The sequence below is a fragment of the Monodelphis domestica genome, chromosome 2 (assembly GCF_027887165.1).
Source record: "Monodelphis domestica isolate mMonDom1 chromosome 2, mMonDom1.pri, whole genome shotgun sequence".
Lineage (NCBI taxonomy): Eukaryota > Metazoa > Chordata > Mammalia > Didelphimorphia > Didelphidae > Monodelphis > Monodelphis domestica.
In genome coordinates, this window is record NC_077228.1 from 135,111,134 (window position 1) to 135,125,523 (window position 14,390).

Genomic DNA, 14,390 nt, shown 5'->3' on the forward strand with positions numbered 1-14,390 from the left:
TCCTGGCTTTCCTGACTGCCTTTGAGTCCCAGCTAAAACCCATCTACCATAGGAATTTCTCTCTCTGTCTCTGTCTCGCTGTCTCTCCCTCTGACTCTCTGATTCTCTGTATCTCTCTCTGTCACTGTTTCTATCTTTGTCTCTCTCTCTCAAACCTTTACCTTCTGTTCTAGAATCAATACCAAGTATCAGTTCTAAGTCAGAAGAGAGGTAAGGGCTAGACAATGGGGGTTAAGCGACTTGCCTAGGTTCACACAGCTAGGCAGGGCCTATGCCTGATCCCCATCTCTCATAATTCTAAGTGCCTTCCTCTTGCATACAGCTTATTTATATGGTTGTTTGCATGTTATCTTACCCATTTGATTGTGAGCTCCTTGAGGAGAAAGACTAGGGGGCCACTGAGTGGCTCAGTGGATTGAGAGTCAGTCCTAGAGATGGGAGTTCCTGGGTTCAAATCTAACCTTAGATACTTCCCAGATGTGTGACCCTGGGCAAGTCACTTAATTCCCATTGTCTAGCTGTTACAGATCTTCAGCCTTGGAACCAATACATAGTATTGCTTCTAAGATGGAAGATAAGGGTTTAAAAAAAAGGACTATCTTTTGTCTTTCTTTGTAACCCTAGCACTTAGGAAAGTACCTGGCATAAAGCAAATTTTAAAAAGTCCTTACCTCTGTTTTAGAACTGATTCTAGGTATTAGTTTCAAGGCAGAAGAAAAGTAAAGACTAGGGAATGGGGGCTAAGTGACCTGCCCAGGGTTATATAGCTAGGAACTATCTGAGGACAGATTTGAACACAGGACCTCCCTATCCACCAAGCCACCTAGTTAATTGTTTAATAAATGCTTATTAACAGTCTGTCAATGCACATCAGCAACTATTCTGCAATTTATAGGCTTAGAGATCCTTGAATGGAGAAGTTAATTGACCCTTCAAAGCTTATATAGCCAGTATGTGTCAGAGGCAGGACTTGAACCCAGGTTTTCTTGACTCTGAGGCTTCCTCTCTATTTACGACATTCTATTGCCCATAACATATATATATATATATATATATATATATATATATGTATGTATGTGTGTGTGTGTGTGCTCATATCTGTGTAATTAGAATTTGTTAATCCTAAAAACTACAATCCCCAGCAGAACTATGATTCCCAGAACCCCGCTCACTTCCTGTCCTTATGTACTGATGTAGAAGGATATAAATCGGGTGCAGGTCCATCTCTCTTGCTCTCTTTCCTTCCTGTCACAGTTTTGGTGGAGTGGGCTTTTTGTGCAGGTAGAAAAACTTAATCACATGGTTCTAGTTTGTCAGATAATAAACTTTATAAAAATAATACTTAAAGTATTGGACATTAATTTAAATCTTACATATCCATATACACACATCATGTATGTAAAAAACCCACATCTTCATGTTGAAGATTTACTTGGGTCTGAATGATCAATGATTCAAGACCTAATAAAACACCACCTTCAAATAGGTACCTAATGAATTTTTGATGATTCTGAGACTTAAAGTCTTGTAGAAAGAGAACAAGGTAACAATCTGGAGAACCTGATTCTTAGTTTCACTGCTAACTAATTAGGTGGCCTTAGACCTTCTTCCTTCAACCTCTATCTCTCTGTAGTATTGTCTATAAAATCCAGAGAAGACTTCACTGGGATATGGACAGTATAATTGCTCAATCAGCTAGTATTTATTTATTTATATATATATTTAAACCCTTACCTTCCATCTTAGAATCAATACTGTATATTGATTCCAAGGCAGAAGAGTGGTAAGGGCAAGGCTATGGGGGTTTAGTGACTTTCCCAGGATCACACAGCTAGGAAGTATCTGAGGTCAGATTTGAACCCAGGACCTCCCATCTCTGGTCCTTACTCTCAATCCACTTAGCCATCTAGCTTCTCCTAGCTAGTATTTATTAAGTGACTACTATGTGTCAAATACTATATGATAAGCTAGAGTACAAAATGGAATAATTGATGTGAAATCACTTTGAAGAAAAGTTAAAAACACCACAGACATAAGATGGTCTCTCAGTGAATGGAAGGGCAGAATCTGTGTACGAGAACAACATATTTTAAGGATACTTTCATATTTAAAAAGTTCATTGAAACCAAATCTGTCATCTCTATTTTACCCAAAAGAAAATAGGCTAATGGAGGTCAAGTAATTTACCCAGTCACCTAGCAAGTAAGTATGAGAAGTGGAAGTTAAGGGGCAGCGAGTGGCACAGTGGATAGAGTACCAGGGCTAGAATTGGGGGAAACATGGGTTCAAATACAGCCTCAACTACTTCCCAGCTGTGTGACCCTGGGCAAGTCATTTACCTCCCATTTTCCCAGCCCTTACCCTTTTGTCTTAGAGTTGATAACTAAAAGAAAGTGGGAATTAAAGTCAGGTCTTCCCAATCTAGTGTTCTTTGCACTATGACTTTATAACATGGGTGACCAGAGATGACAAAGGGCCTAGTGAATAGCCATGACACCACGAGAGTTTCCTTTGAATTTGGAGCCAAAGAATCTCTTTGACTGGAAGGCCTAGAGGCAGCATGGGCAGACAGGGTCATGACACTGTTTTCCTATCTTTAGCACCTTGCTTGATATGACTGCTTCACATGCAGCCACTGAAGGTAATCATCATCCAAATGGTGCAAAGTGTATGTTGTATAATCAGTCTTCAGCTATATTAGCACTCACAGCAAGCAAACATTTCAGAGAGAAACCTAAGAAAAGAAACCAGCAATATCTGTCTTAGGCAGTCACACTCCTGCCTGTGTCCCACAGAGATCTGATGAGATGATAAAGAATAGCACAGCATATCTCTGAAAGAACTTCCTGATGGCAGAACACCTCCTCCTTATGCCCAACTCATTTATACCCCAAGTAGCCCTGTTCATAAGTCTAATTAAGCTTGTAAACTTCTTCTATACTTGCCAGCTCAGTCAAGAGACTTGGGAGGTCTACACCCATGGAGCAAACTTGCTAAGCATGATCCGTAGCAACAATAAAGGTCTTTTAGGACCTTGCTCTGTCATTTGTTGCTCATTATTAGTCAGACAGCTGACTCAGAAATGTTGTTCCATGTTGGTGGGATATACAACATGATGGTTTCTGAAGAACAGAAAATAAGGATCACAGAGGGCAATGGAGAGGTAGGTGATCAGTATAAGTAGGTTGTATTGTGTAACAAATTAGGAACTTTGTGGCTTCTTTTTTCCTTGACTTGGTGTCTCTTGAATTTAGCTATTCTATTCCTGGAAGTTGTCATTTGAGGATTTCTTTCTGGAGGTGATATACAAGCTTTCAATCTCAATTTTATTTTCTTGTTCAAAGATCTCTGAGCAGTTAGCTTTGATAATTTCTTGTAATATGATGTGCAGGGTTTTTTCTTAATCATGGCTTTCAGGTAGTCCATTAATTCTCAGATTATCTCTTCTAAATCTATTTTCTAGGTCAGTTATTTTATGATATTTCATGCTTTCCTTTTTTTTTTCATTCCTTTGATTCTGCTTTATTGTTTCTTGACTTATCTTGATATTATTAGTTTCTAGATGTTTAATTCTAGTTTTTAGGCCTGATTTTCCTCTGTCAGGTTTTGGTTCTTTTTCAATTGGCCCATTTCTTCTTGCATCATTTTCATTTCGCTTTCCCACTTTTCCTCTGCCTCTCTTAATTGGTTTTTGAAGTTTTTTTTGAGTTCTTTCAGAATCTGTGTCTAATATGTATTTTTCTTTTGGACTTTACCTGTGTTTCTTTTGCTTTCAATGTCCCCTTCTGTGTCTGTACCTTGTTCTTTGTCTCTGTAAAAATTCTTTAGAGTCAGGTGCTTTTTATGTTGGTTGCTCAATTTTTCCTGTCTAATTATAGGTAGGCTTGGGGGAATGATGTGATGGTCTGAGGGCTGAGAGCTCTGAGAGCCCCCTCCCCCTGATGATTCAATTCACCGTTGAGATGCTGATAGTTTAAAGCCTTGCCTCATGCTTAGGTAAAGCTTTTGATCTCACTCTGATCTTGATCAAGTCAGGGGCTGTGTACTTGATCCAATCAGGAATACCCTTGATTGTCCTGTCTTAGAGTTCCACCTTGAGCTTTTGGGGTTTTCTTTTCTTGAACGTTGTTTCACTCTGTCTCCATGTTGGTTCTTTCAGTCCTGTATTCAGTTTGTGGCAATATTTTAATCTTGGGTGGAGAGGATTCTCAAGGTCACTCTGAGGTGCTCTGGGTTAAGCTGCCATCTTGGCTCCACCCCCAGAACCAAATTTGAAGAACTGGAGTAAGGAGAATGGCTTGTTGAAAAAGAAAATGGTCTGGTTTTAAGTTGAAGAAGAATGGGGTCAAAATGGCAGTCTGAGAATTCTATTTGTATCCTTGTGATGTCAGGAAAAATCAAAGAAAGACCATTAGTATGTTAGGTTGACCTCATGGGAAGACACATTAGACATGAAGAGGAGGCATGGCTCACTGGATGAAACATCTACTGATGCAATGTCACTGTTAGAGGATGTGGCAGCCCCTCTGATAGGTGCTGGCCACACAGAGACAAAAATGAAGTAGTCCTTGACCTATACAGCTGATCTTCTGTTGAATTATCTCCAGCCTTCCTATTTGAGGGATTAAGGTTTTAAGTTTACTGTGGGGAGAGGTTAGGTGGCTGTTACCCCTATGATATAGGGGTAACAGATATACAAGGGCAAACCTTCTACCAGTTTATAGCCACAGAGACAGAATTCCAAGGGTCTGGTCAAGAGCATTTTCACTGCCATACACAGGTCAGGTCAGAAGGTTTTGGTCTTTATAGGATCTCTGGCCCAATCTCCATACTATTCCCAAATGGAAGAAATCCCATTAGTTAAACACCTGATGATAGAACTATATGGAGAATGGTGGCTCATCCTCTGAATTTGGGAGAGATGTGGAAAAACTAAGTGAGTATATTTAAAAGCCATGTGAAATGCTTCTAAAACTACTATGAAACGTATATATATAGTACTATAATTATTGATCATTTACTTATACTTAGTCACTTAATTAGCTAATTACTAGGACTATCACTACTATGAAAAGTTATAGTTTACCAAATGAATCAGATTAATTAAGAAGAATAATTAAAAGCAAACTAATTGATTTTTCTTCTATTGATAGAGGCAAAAACGGAAAAAACAGTCTCTGCCCTTAAGTAGGTTGTATCCTACTGAGGGAGAGGCAATCAATATGTACAAAGGCAATTAGGTACAGAGTATAATCATTATTTACTGTGGGCACTCCACCCAAACAGAGGCCAATTTCTCAATGACTAAAATGGTCTGTGAGAGTTGCTAAGTTTGAACAATTCATCAGAGAGCATCCTGATTATCAAGCCTCTCTACACTTAGCTGGACCAATCCTCCCAGATGACCGATATAAAGCTTGTTACTGGCCCTGTATTTAAAGTCTTTTTATGTTGGTACAATCTGTCAGGGGTTATACTCATTTGGTATTGCTTTTGGGAAGTCAAAGTCAACTTCATGCTGCAACGAGATTTTTGGAGTAAGACTTTAGTGGATATTGATGGAGAAAAGAGAAACAAACCAGTGAATGAATTTTTCTGTCTTCATCAGTATCATCATCCTCTCTGTTTCAAGCAGGGATCTGATTATTCTTTTATCTTCTTGGGCCTTAGAAAAAGTCCTTTTTGTTGTAAGCTCTAGTTCATTCTGAGCTTTTGTGCTCCTGAGGCTATTTTTACAAAACCTCTATTCATTTGTGTTTAATTGTCTACTTTGATTTCTATCATCTGTATGTCTTTCAAAAAAATCCAGTGGTTTTTGAGTTCTCTATGTAGCTACATTTGTCTTTTATGCCCTTTCTTTAAAATTTTTTTTTATTATTCCAAATGTTTACAAAACCAAACAATACACGCATTTCTATACATAAAGAAAAAGAAGATAGTACACAAGTGAAATCTTAAATGTCTCATATGTTTAACTTACTTTTCTTAATATCTATGTAATAAATCCCATCTACAATGTGCCAACTCTTCCTCACCCTCCCCACATCTCAAAGGATTTCTTCAGGGAGGCCACATCAACTTCTTTAAATAGCTTTCTTTTCAACTTCAATGGTATAATTTCCATTTGTTGTCATATCATCATAAAAATTTCCATTATTTATTCATTTATTTATGTATGGATTTACTTATTTGCACATATTTATTATCTATCTTTCCCACTTCCCCTTCCTCCAGTAGAGTTAATTAAGAAAAAAAAAAAGACCTTCACAACAAATATACATTTTTCTGCATTGGCCATGTCTAACTAAAAATGTTTCTCTTTCTGCATTTTAAGTCCATTACCTTTCTGGCAGGTTGTGCGTTGCCTGTTTTGTCTTAAGTCTTTGGACATAATGATTTGTCATTGCATTGATTAGAATTCTAAAATCTTTCAAAATTGTTTTTCTTTATAATGTTCTTGTTCTTGTATAAATTGTTCTCTGAGTTCTCACTTTATTTAACAGAATTTGATAGAGGTCTTGCCAGTTTCCTCTGAAACTGTCCATTTTGTCATTTCCTATGGTACAATAATATTTCATTGTATTCATTTACTGTAATTTGTTTAGCCATACCATAATAGATGGGAACTTCTTCAATTTCCAGTCCTTTGCTACCACAAAAAGAGCTACCATAACTATTTTTGTATGTTTCTCTTTTCTTTGATTTTTTTGGGGGAGGGGCATAGGCCTAGAATTGTTAGGTCAAAAGGTATGAATGATTTCATGACTTTTTGGATGTAGTCTCAAATTGCTTTCCAGAATGGCTGGACAAATTCATAGCTACACCAGTAGCAATTTAGTGTACCTAAATTTTCCCATAGCCCCCCCCCCTTTTTTTTGTATGTCTTTTCTTCTTTTGTCATCCTTATCAACCTGATAGGTTTGAGGTAAAACCTTAGAGTTGCTTTGGTTTTCATTTCTCTATTAGTAATTTGGAGCAGTTTTTTCATATTGATGTTGATAGCTTAGATTTCTTCTTTTGAAAATTGCCTGTTTATTCTTTGACCATTCATTTCTATATTGGAGAGTGTCTCTAAGTCTTTTAAATATAGTATTTTGTTTATTTAACATATTTATTTAATATAACATTTTTGTCAGTTTATATGTAATAACATAGTTTTAACATTCCTTTTATAAAATTTTGAGTTCCAGATTATTTCCTTTCCTCTTTCCCTTTGCCCTCCCTAAGATGATAAGCAATTTGATTTAGGTTGTACTTATGTGATCATATAAAACATATTTCCACATCGGTCATGTTGTAGAAGACGGTGTATGTAAAATAAGGTCTTAAACTTATAAATTTGAACTGGGTCCTTAAATATTTTACATATGAAATCAGTGAAACTTTCTGCAAAGATTTTTTTCCTTTCTAATTTTAACCATATTGGTTTTGTTTGTGTAAACTGTTTTAAATTTCATGTAATCAGATTTGTCCATTTTACCTTCTATAATTTGCCCTATCCCTAACTTGGTTATGAACATTTCCCCTAGCCATAGATCTGAAAGATAATTTTTCCCTGTTCCTTTAATTTGCTTATGATATCAACTTTTATTAGGTGAGCAGCATACCTCTCAGTTTGTATATGATAGGAAGATGCATGACTATTTCTATATCCCTCAATAAAAATCCAGGTCTTTTATAAATTTGATGCCACAATGCTTCCTGGTTTTCCAAAAATCTTTTCTTTCTTTCTTTCTTTCTTTCTTTCTTTCTTTCTTTCTTTCTTTCTTTCTTTCTTTCTTTCTTTCTTTCTTTCTTTCTTTCTTTCTTTCTTTCTTTCTTTCTTTCTTTCTTTCTTTCTTTCTTTCTTTCTTTCTTTCTTTCTTTCTTTCTTTCTTTCTTTCTTCTCTCTCTCCTCCCTCCCTCCCTCCCTCCCTTCCTTCCTTCCTTTCTTCCTTCCTTCTTTCTTTCCTTCCTTCCTTCCTTCCTTCCTTCCTTCCTTCCTTCCTTCCTTCCTTCCTTCCTTCCTTCCTTCCTTCCTTCCTTCCTTCCTTCCTTCCTTCCTTCCTTCCTTCCTTCCTTCCTTCCTTCCTTCCTTCCTTCCTTCCTTCCTTTTCAATTGGACACCCACACCTTCCAACCTCCACACAAAATTTCTATCTAGGCAGCTGTGGAAACCTCTTGACTGGATTACACCAAGGCAGCTATAGTTTCTACTCTTGCTAAACTGGGTAGAAGAGTCCATATAGATTTCCCACTTCAACCTCCCATCCCCTCAGTGCCTGGGCAAAGTATTTACTCCTCAATCATCACCTTCTATGGAGTCTTTTCAGAATTTGGCCTTGTGCCTAAAACCCCTTTCCTTTTGTTTTCCCACTTCCTCTGTAGCAGCTGGGCCTGGTTATACAATTCACCTTGGGGCTTCTCCCAGAGTTCTGAGACTGCTAAAGGGAGTGGATGTTAGAACTAACCCCATCCAGCTTGGGTACTTGCCTTCAAGAAAGAAGGACCTAGGTTAAAGGAGGAGATTGCTGTAGATCCTTCCAAGTTTCAGTGGGTCTTCTTCTCCTTCTCTGTGTCACATTCTTTCTCATTCTACCTTCTTGACAGAGTGAGGACAGTCTTAGGGCAGGGGTTCATTCCCCTTTGTCTTTTCAGATTTTTTTTCCCTTTTTGTTTCAACCTTGAAGCAGTTCTCCTATTCTTTCGAGGAAAGTTTCATTCTCCTTGATAAAACAAGAGATCAGAGAGGGATATCTCTACACCTTTCAACCTTTTCTCCAACCTGCCTTTTGGCACATGCAGTTACTTGGCACTAGTAGAAGTACAATCTTTGTAGACCACTGGATTATTTTCTAACATCTCATTAGATTTTTCATTAAATTTTCATTATAATGTATGTTTAGAATTGTTCGGTCCTGTATATACTAGTATACAGTGTATACAAAAACCCTGTTCAATTCATGGTAATACTCTCAAATTTGGAGCAAATGCTAAGAATGGCATTTAATGCACCCATGTTGATACTTAGTTTTTCATTATCATCATTATTGTCATCAGAACCATCACCTGAAGGTAAGAGATTTCCAGTCCTAATGATTTTATTCCTTAGCTTTCACTCAGTACTTTGTTTTTCCAACTCTCTGATGCTGTTATCATGCCATGTTATGGATCATAACTCTCTGTTGATGTTTAATATCCCCAAGTAGACTGTAAATTCCTTGAAAGTGGTGAAAATAATAGTGATGATGATAATAACTAACATTTCCATAGTGTTTTTAAGTTATCAAAATATTGTATATGTATATATTACATATAACATAATAAGTATTATATATATAAAACAATGTATCAATTAGATATATTATGTGTAATATTAAATAGAATATATTACCATATATGATATATAAAAGATATGATTAATGTAATAGATTATCATGTAGCATATAAACATATATCGATTATATGTAATTCTATTCATATATAATTGATATAATATTAATATATTAGAATAACATTCATTATATTGGTTATATAATGTATTATACATATTAATGTGATTTACATATTACATGTAAATTACACATAATATAAATAATTAATATAGTCTTTCTCTAGATTTTTTGGATAGTTAGGTGACACAATGAATAGAATGCTGGGCCTGGAGTTGGGAAGACTCATATTCCTTAGTTCAAATATGGCCTCAGACACTAGATGTATGACTGTAGACTAGTCACTTAATCTATTTGCCTCAATTTCCTCATCTGTAAAATAAGCCAGAAGAATGGCAACCATTCTACTATTTCTGTCACAAAACTGCCAAATGGGATCACAAATAATCAGACATGTCTGAAAACAACTGGACAACAACATATGTTATCTCATTAGATTTTCAAAACCATCTGTGAAGTAGGTGGTATTATTATCCCTATTAAGATGAAGAAATTGATAGAGAGAGATTAAATGATTTATCCAGAGACATTCAGCTAGTGAGGGATTTGAACTCAGGTCTTATTAACTCCAAGTCTAGGGCTCTATCCACTGTATAACCTAGCTGCCCATGTTATCTAAATTTTGTAACCCCTTCATCTCTTACCAGTATCATTAACTTCATTCTCATTTTCACCCTCATCTTCATTATCTCCATTGCCTTCGTCTGTCACTAACAATAAATGGACATATGAAAGTCTATTCCAGTAAGTGTAGGATGCATATGCCTCTTCTTAATTTTAAGGAATTCTGGGTTTTAGAAACATATACTTTTGGGAATTGAAAGAGACATTTGAGATCACCTAGTTCAAGACCTCATTTGACACTTGAAGAAACAGATGTGAACCAGAGTTTAAGTAATTGCCCAAATAAGCACAGCTAGTTGGAACAGGATAATAGCTTAGGAACTTCAGAAGCCATCAAGTCTAATCTCTTCATTAAAAAAAATTATTATATTAGATGGTTTTATATATAATATTAATTACATATAATAGATAGAATTCATACAATATGTTAGTTTACATATATATAATTTTAATACAACATATTCGTTTACTTTGTTATATTTTACATTAATTAATATGACAATATTATATAAGAAACAGTGCAATTCAGCAACTCAGCCAGGACCACGCAGCTGGCAAGTGTTTGAGGCAGGATGTGAACCCAGGTTTCCTGACTCTGTTATCAGATACCATTTTGGAGATGGTGACTTTGATACTTTTGTGAATTTGTACTAAGCAGAGAGTAACAACTGGGGCTGAGGGAAATACCCTTGTCCTCATTGTGTATAATGTCATCACCATCAACAGAAATCCTTGATGAAATGTCTTTTTGTGAGTGCTGCCCAGCGGCATGGGGACCGTCTTCCATTCTCTGGCCCCGTCCTATCCAGTCCTCAAGGTCAGGAGCCTGGGGGGAGCAACGACTGCAAGCTGTCAGATTCACTGATGGGCTCAGAGGCCAACAGCTCCTCTCCACCTGTAACAAGGACCAGCTGCCATTGTTCAGACAGGCTGCTCTTGGTGGCATTTGTATAGGGAGAAGAACCATCACATTTACAGAGAGGGCACATTCTCAGTGATCATTGCATCTGTTTCCCATCCCTCATCTTCCCCCCCTCCCAGTGACTGGCAGCCTTATGGGATGGCGTTCAATGGCTTCAAATAGAATTATATGCATATACCCCCTGTCCTTAAAGAGCTTACTATCCAAGAAAGTCACAGTGATAAAGATAAATTTGGAGAATCAGGATGTGTGATTAAAAATATAGCAAAGGGGGCAACTAGGTGGCACAGTGGCTAGAGTGCCAGACCTGGAGTGAGGAGCATCTGGTTTGAAATCTGGCTTCAGACACTTTCTAGATGTGAGATCCTGGGCAAGACACTTTACCCAATTGTCTAGACCTTGCCTTTCTATCTTTAGAGTTATTACTCGCACAGAAGTAAGTGTTTACATATGTATATATATATATATATATATATATATATATACATACATATATACATTTTTAATGACCCAAAGACAATCTTATTAAAAATGTGTATTTCTTTTCTTTGAAAGATGTTTTACTTGAAATTTTAATGCACAGTATTCACGTCATGGTTGGAACTGTAGGTCAAAAGTTAAACAAACAATATCAGATTCATGCTTTGTAGAATCTCCATCTTTTGTTAATTGGGATGATTGACAATAATCTCATATAATACATGTAATAAATATGAAACATGACTTTCTCCTGTGTTTGTGAGTGTATATGTCTGGATGAAGGCAGGTTTTTGTCTCTAGGTTTTTCATGTGGTTGGCTGAGGGGAGAATCAATTCCCTGCAGTAATATTTTTTTGGCTTCTCTCCTGGTCATGTATTGATAGAAAGGTATACAAAACAATAGAACCATAGCTTCATTATGTTGGCAGTTCTGCCATATGCACAGGGACCTCTACAGTCGAGGTTGTGGGAGTTTAGTTTCTTGTCCCTGAAGTGGAGGAGACAACATAGCACGGGGTCAGTCCTTTTTTCTACCCTCCACATCACTTCTCCTGGGAATGAGCTGATTGTAGGAATTTGTAGAGAGGCAGTATGACATTTTGTTAGGATGAAAGGGCCTCTCCCCTGAATGACTTCTTAGCTTTGTAAGGGGAAAAAAGGTTCTTTTATAAAAAAGGTTGCACTGGATATATTTAATAATAGGTTGCACCAGGAATTTATACTAATTCTAAAGAAATTTATTTACAAAATATAGAAAGAGTGAAGTAAGAAAATCAGAGAGAGGTTAGGATAAGATATCTAACTTAAGCACTAAGTAATTTACTCCCAGCCCCTGGCTCAACCCCAAAAGGGAGAGTTAGTCCTCAGCACTTAATGATTAAGTGGGATGTTTACACTTTTGGTGATTATATCTAAAAATGGGCAGATCTCCCCCTTCCCACTCAACTTTTAAGTGGGGTGTTTACACTTTTGGTAATTAAACATAAAAATGGACAGGGGTTACAATTTCATTTTCACAATCAGGGGAGAGTTACATTTAATCTTCACAGCTTCCAGAAAGGAGATTTCCTACCACATGCCACGCTGTGATTCTAAGTCACATCTTTGTAGAAAAAATGACCACGACTTAGGAGGAGGATGTAGTGACAAGGACTTCCTCATGAGAAGATACTCGCCTTGATGGCGAGGACTCTTTTTCCTTTTTTTTTTTGGTAGCTCCAGTTCTTAGGATGGTGCCTGGAACCTAATAAATGCTTAATAAATACAGGTTGACTGACTTTCTTTAAACCTGTTTTTAACTCCTTCAGTGGCCTAGAGAATGTCACTTAACAGTTTTTCTTTCTGATACTGCCTTGGTAGGAGAATATTGCTTTCTTGGAGGTTATCAGTCAGTTTCCAGAAGTGTCTTTAGAACTATGGGTAAAATAGTCTGTTCTGCCAACTGTTGATGATCTGGGGCTAGATAAACTAATACGTGGATTATGCAGGCCTGTTGCAGCTGCCTTTGGTCCATAATGTTTTCCATTCCTGACATAGGAGCAGGAGTTGAAATGCAGACTAGTTTATTTTGTAATATTGCCTAGGGGGCAGCAAGGTGGCTCAGTGGATAGAGAGCCACACTTGGAGATGGGGGTTGGATGTTCAAGGTCTGGATTCAAATTTGTCCTCAGATACTTCCTAGCTGTGTGACCCTGGGCAAGTCATTTAGTCCCTTTACTGGTCTTCTGCCTTAGAACCAATACATAGTATTGATTCTAAAATGGAAGGTTAAGGTTTAAAAAAAGTACTGTATAGATGTTTTACTTCCTATGTCTAGATCTCTTGACCTCCCTATGTCTATTTCTACTATGTGGCCTTGGGAAAATCATTTCTTTTTTCTGGGTCCTTGGTTACTCTTCTATAAAATGAAGGGCTTGGGCTTGGCTCCTTCCTTCTCCCCATGCTATACTCCCATGATAATAATTATGATTTCTATCATTTATATAATGTTTTCTATTACATTGTTGCATTAATGAGTTTAACAGAATCTTCATTTAACAAATGGAGAAACCAAGGGTCACAAAGGTGAAGAGCCTCACTCATGGTCACATAGACAGTAAGAGGTGGTCGGATTTGTACCCAGACCTCCCACTTTGTCCACTCTCCAACAATTGTCTCTAAGAGAGTCTTTATACATTGTTTTCATAAGTAATTTAGGTTTGCCACTGACCAATGTGATTCTTTTCTTTTCATTTTTAGATAATTGCCTTTGATGAATTAAGGACAGATTTCAAGAGCCCCATAGACCAGTGCAATCCTGTTCATGCGGTGAGTAGGAACTGGGTGAGCTTGGGTGGGAGATGTTGTACCAGGTTAGAGTGGAAGAGAGTCGTAACAGTTAGGAATCAGGAAGTCAGGCTTCTAAGACTTGGTTTGTTATTGTTTACGTCACTTTAGGTAGCATACTTTCTTTTTTCTTGGCCTCAATTTTCTCATTTTTTAAAATGAGTGAGTTGGACTATCTGATTTTTAAGGTCAAATGTACTTAACACATCAACATGTATTTATTAAATATCTACCAAATGCCAGAGCTGGGTGGTAGGTGGATAACAAAGGAAGAAAGCAGCCCTGAAAACAGCTTGGCAAGCCATCACAACAGAAGTACTAGTCTCTGAATACTCATATACCCCCTCTCATCTGTAGCTCTAAGAAGTTGTAGCATTCGTAGTGGCCAAACCCAATAAACTGTCTTGGTAGGTGGGCTGAAGCAGGTTAAGAAGAACCAACTGGCCTTAAATTGTCAATGAATTAGGGGGGTGTCATCTCCAAGCATGTGAAGACTTCCCTGGTGGAAGGGGTGGATGAGAACACTTTGTTCCAATGGCCATGAAGGTGACTGAAGCTGGTGCTGTGGAGCACCTAGAGCTTGGTCAGATGTTGAAGGAGTCCAGGTC

At 37.3% G+C, this 14,390-nt stretch overlaps 1 protein-coding gene across 1 annotated transcript in view; it reads left to right on the forward strand.

Moving 5' to 3' along the window:
* CNIH3 (cornichon family AMPA receptor auxiliary protein 3) overlaps window positions 1-14,390 on the forward strand; it is a 209,445-nt gene that overhangs the window by 76,103 nt on the left and 118,952 nt on the right. Inside the window, exon 2 of the mRNA XM_001367968.4 lies at window positions 13,696-13,764. Coding sequence (XP_001368005.1) covers window positions 13,696-13,764 — 69 coding nt within the window. The remainder of the gene's footprint in view (window positions 1-13,695; window positions 13,765-14,390) is intronic.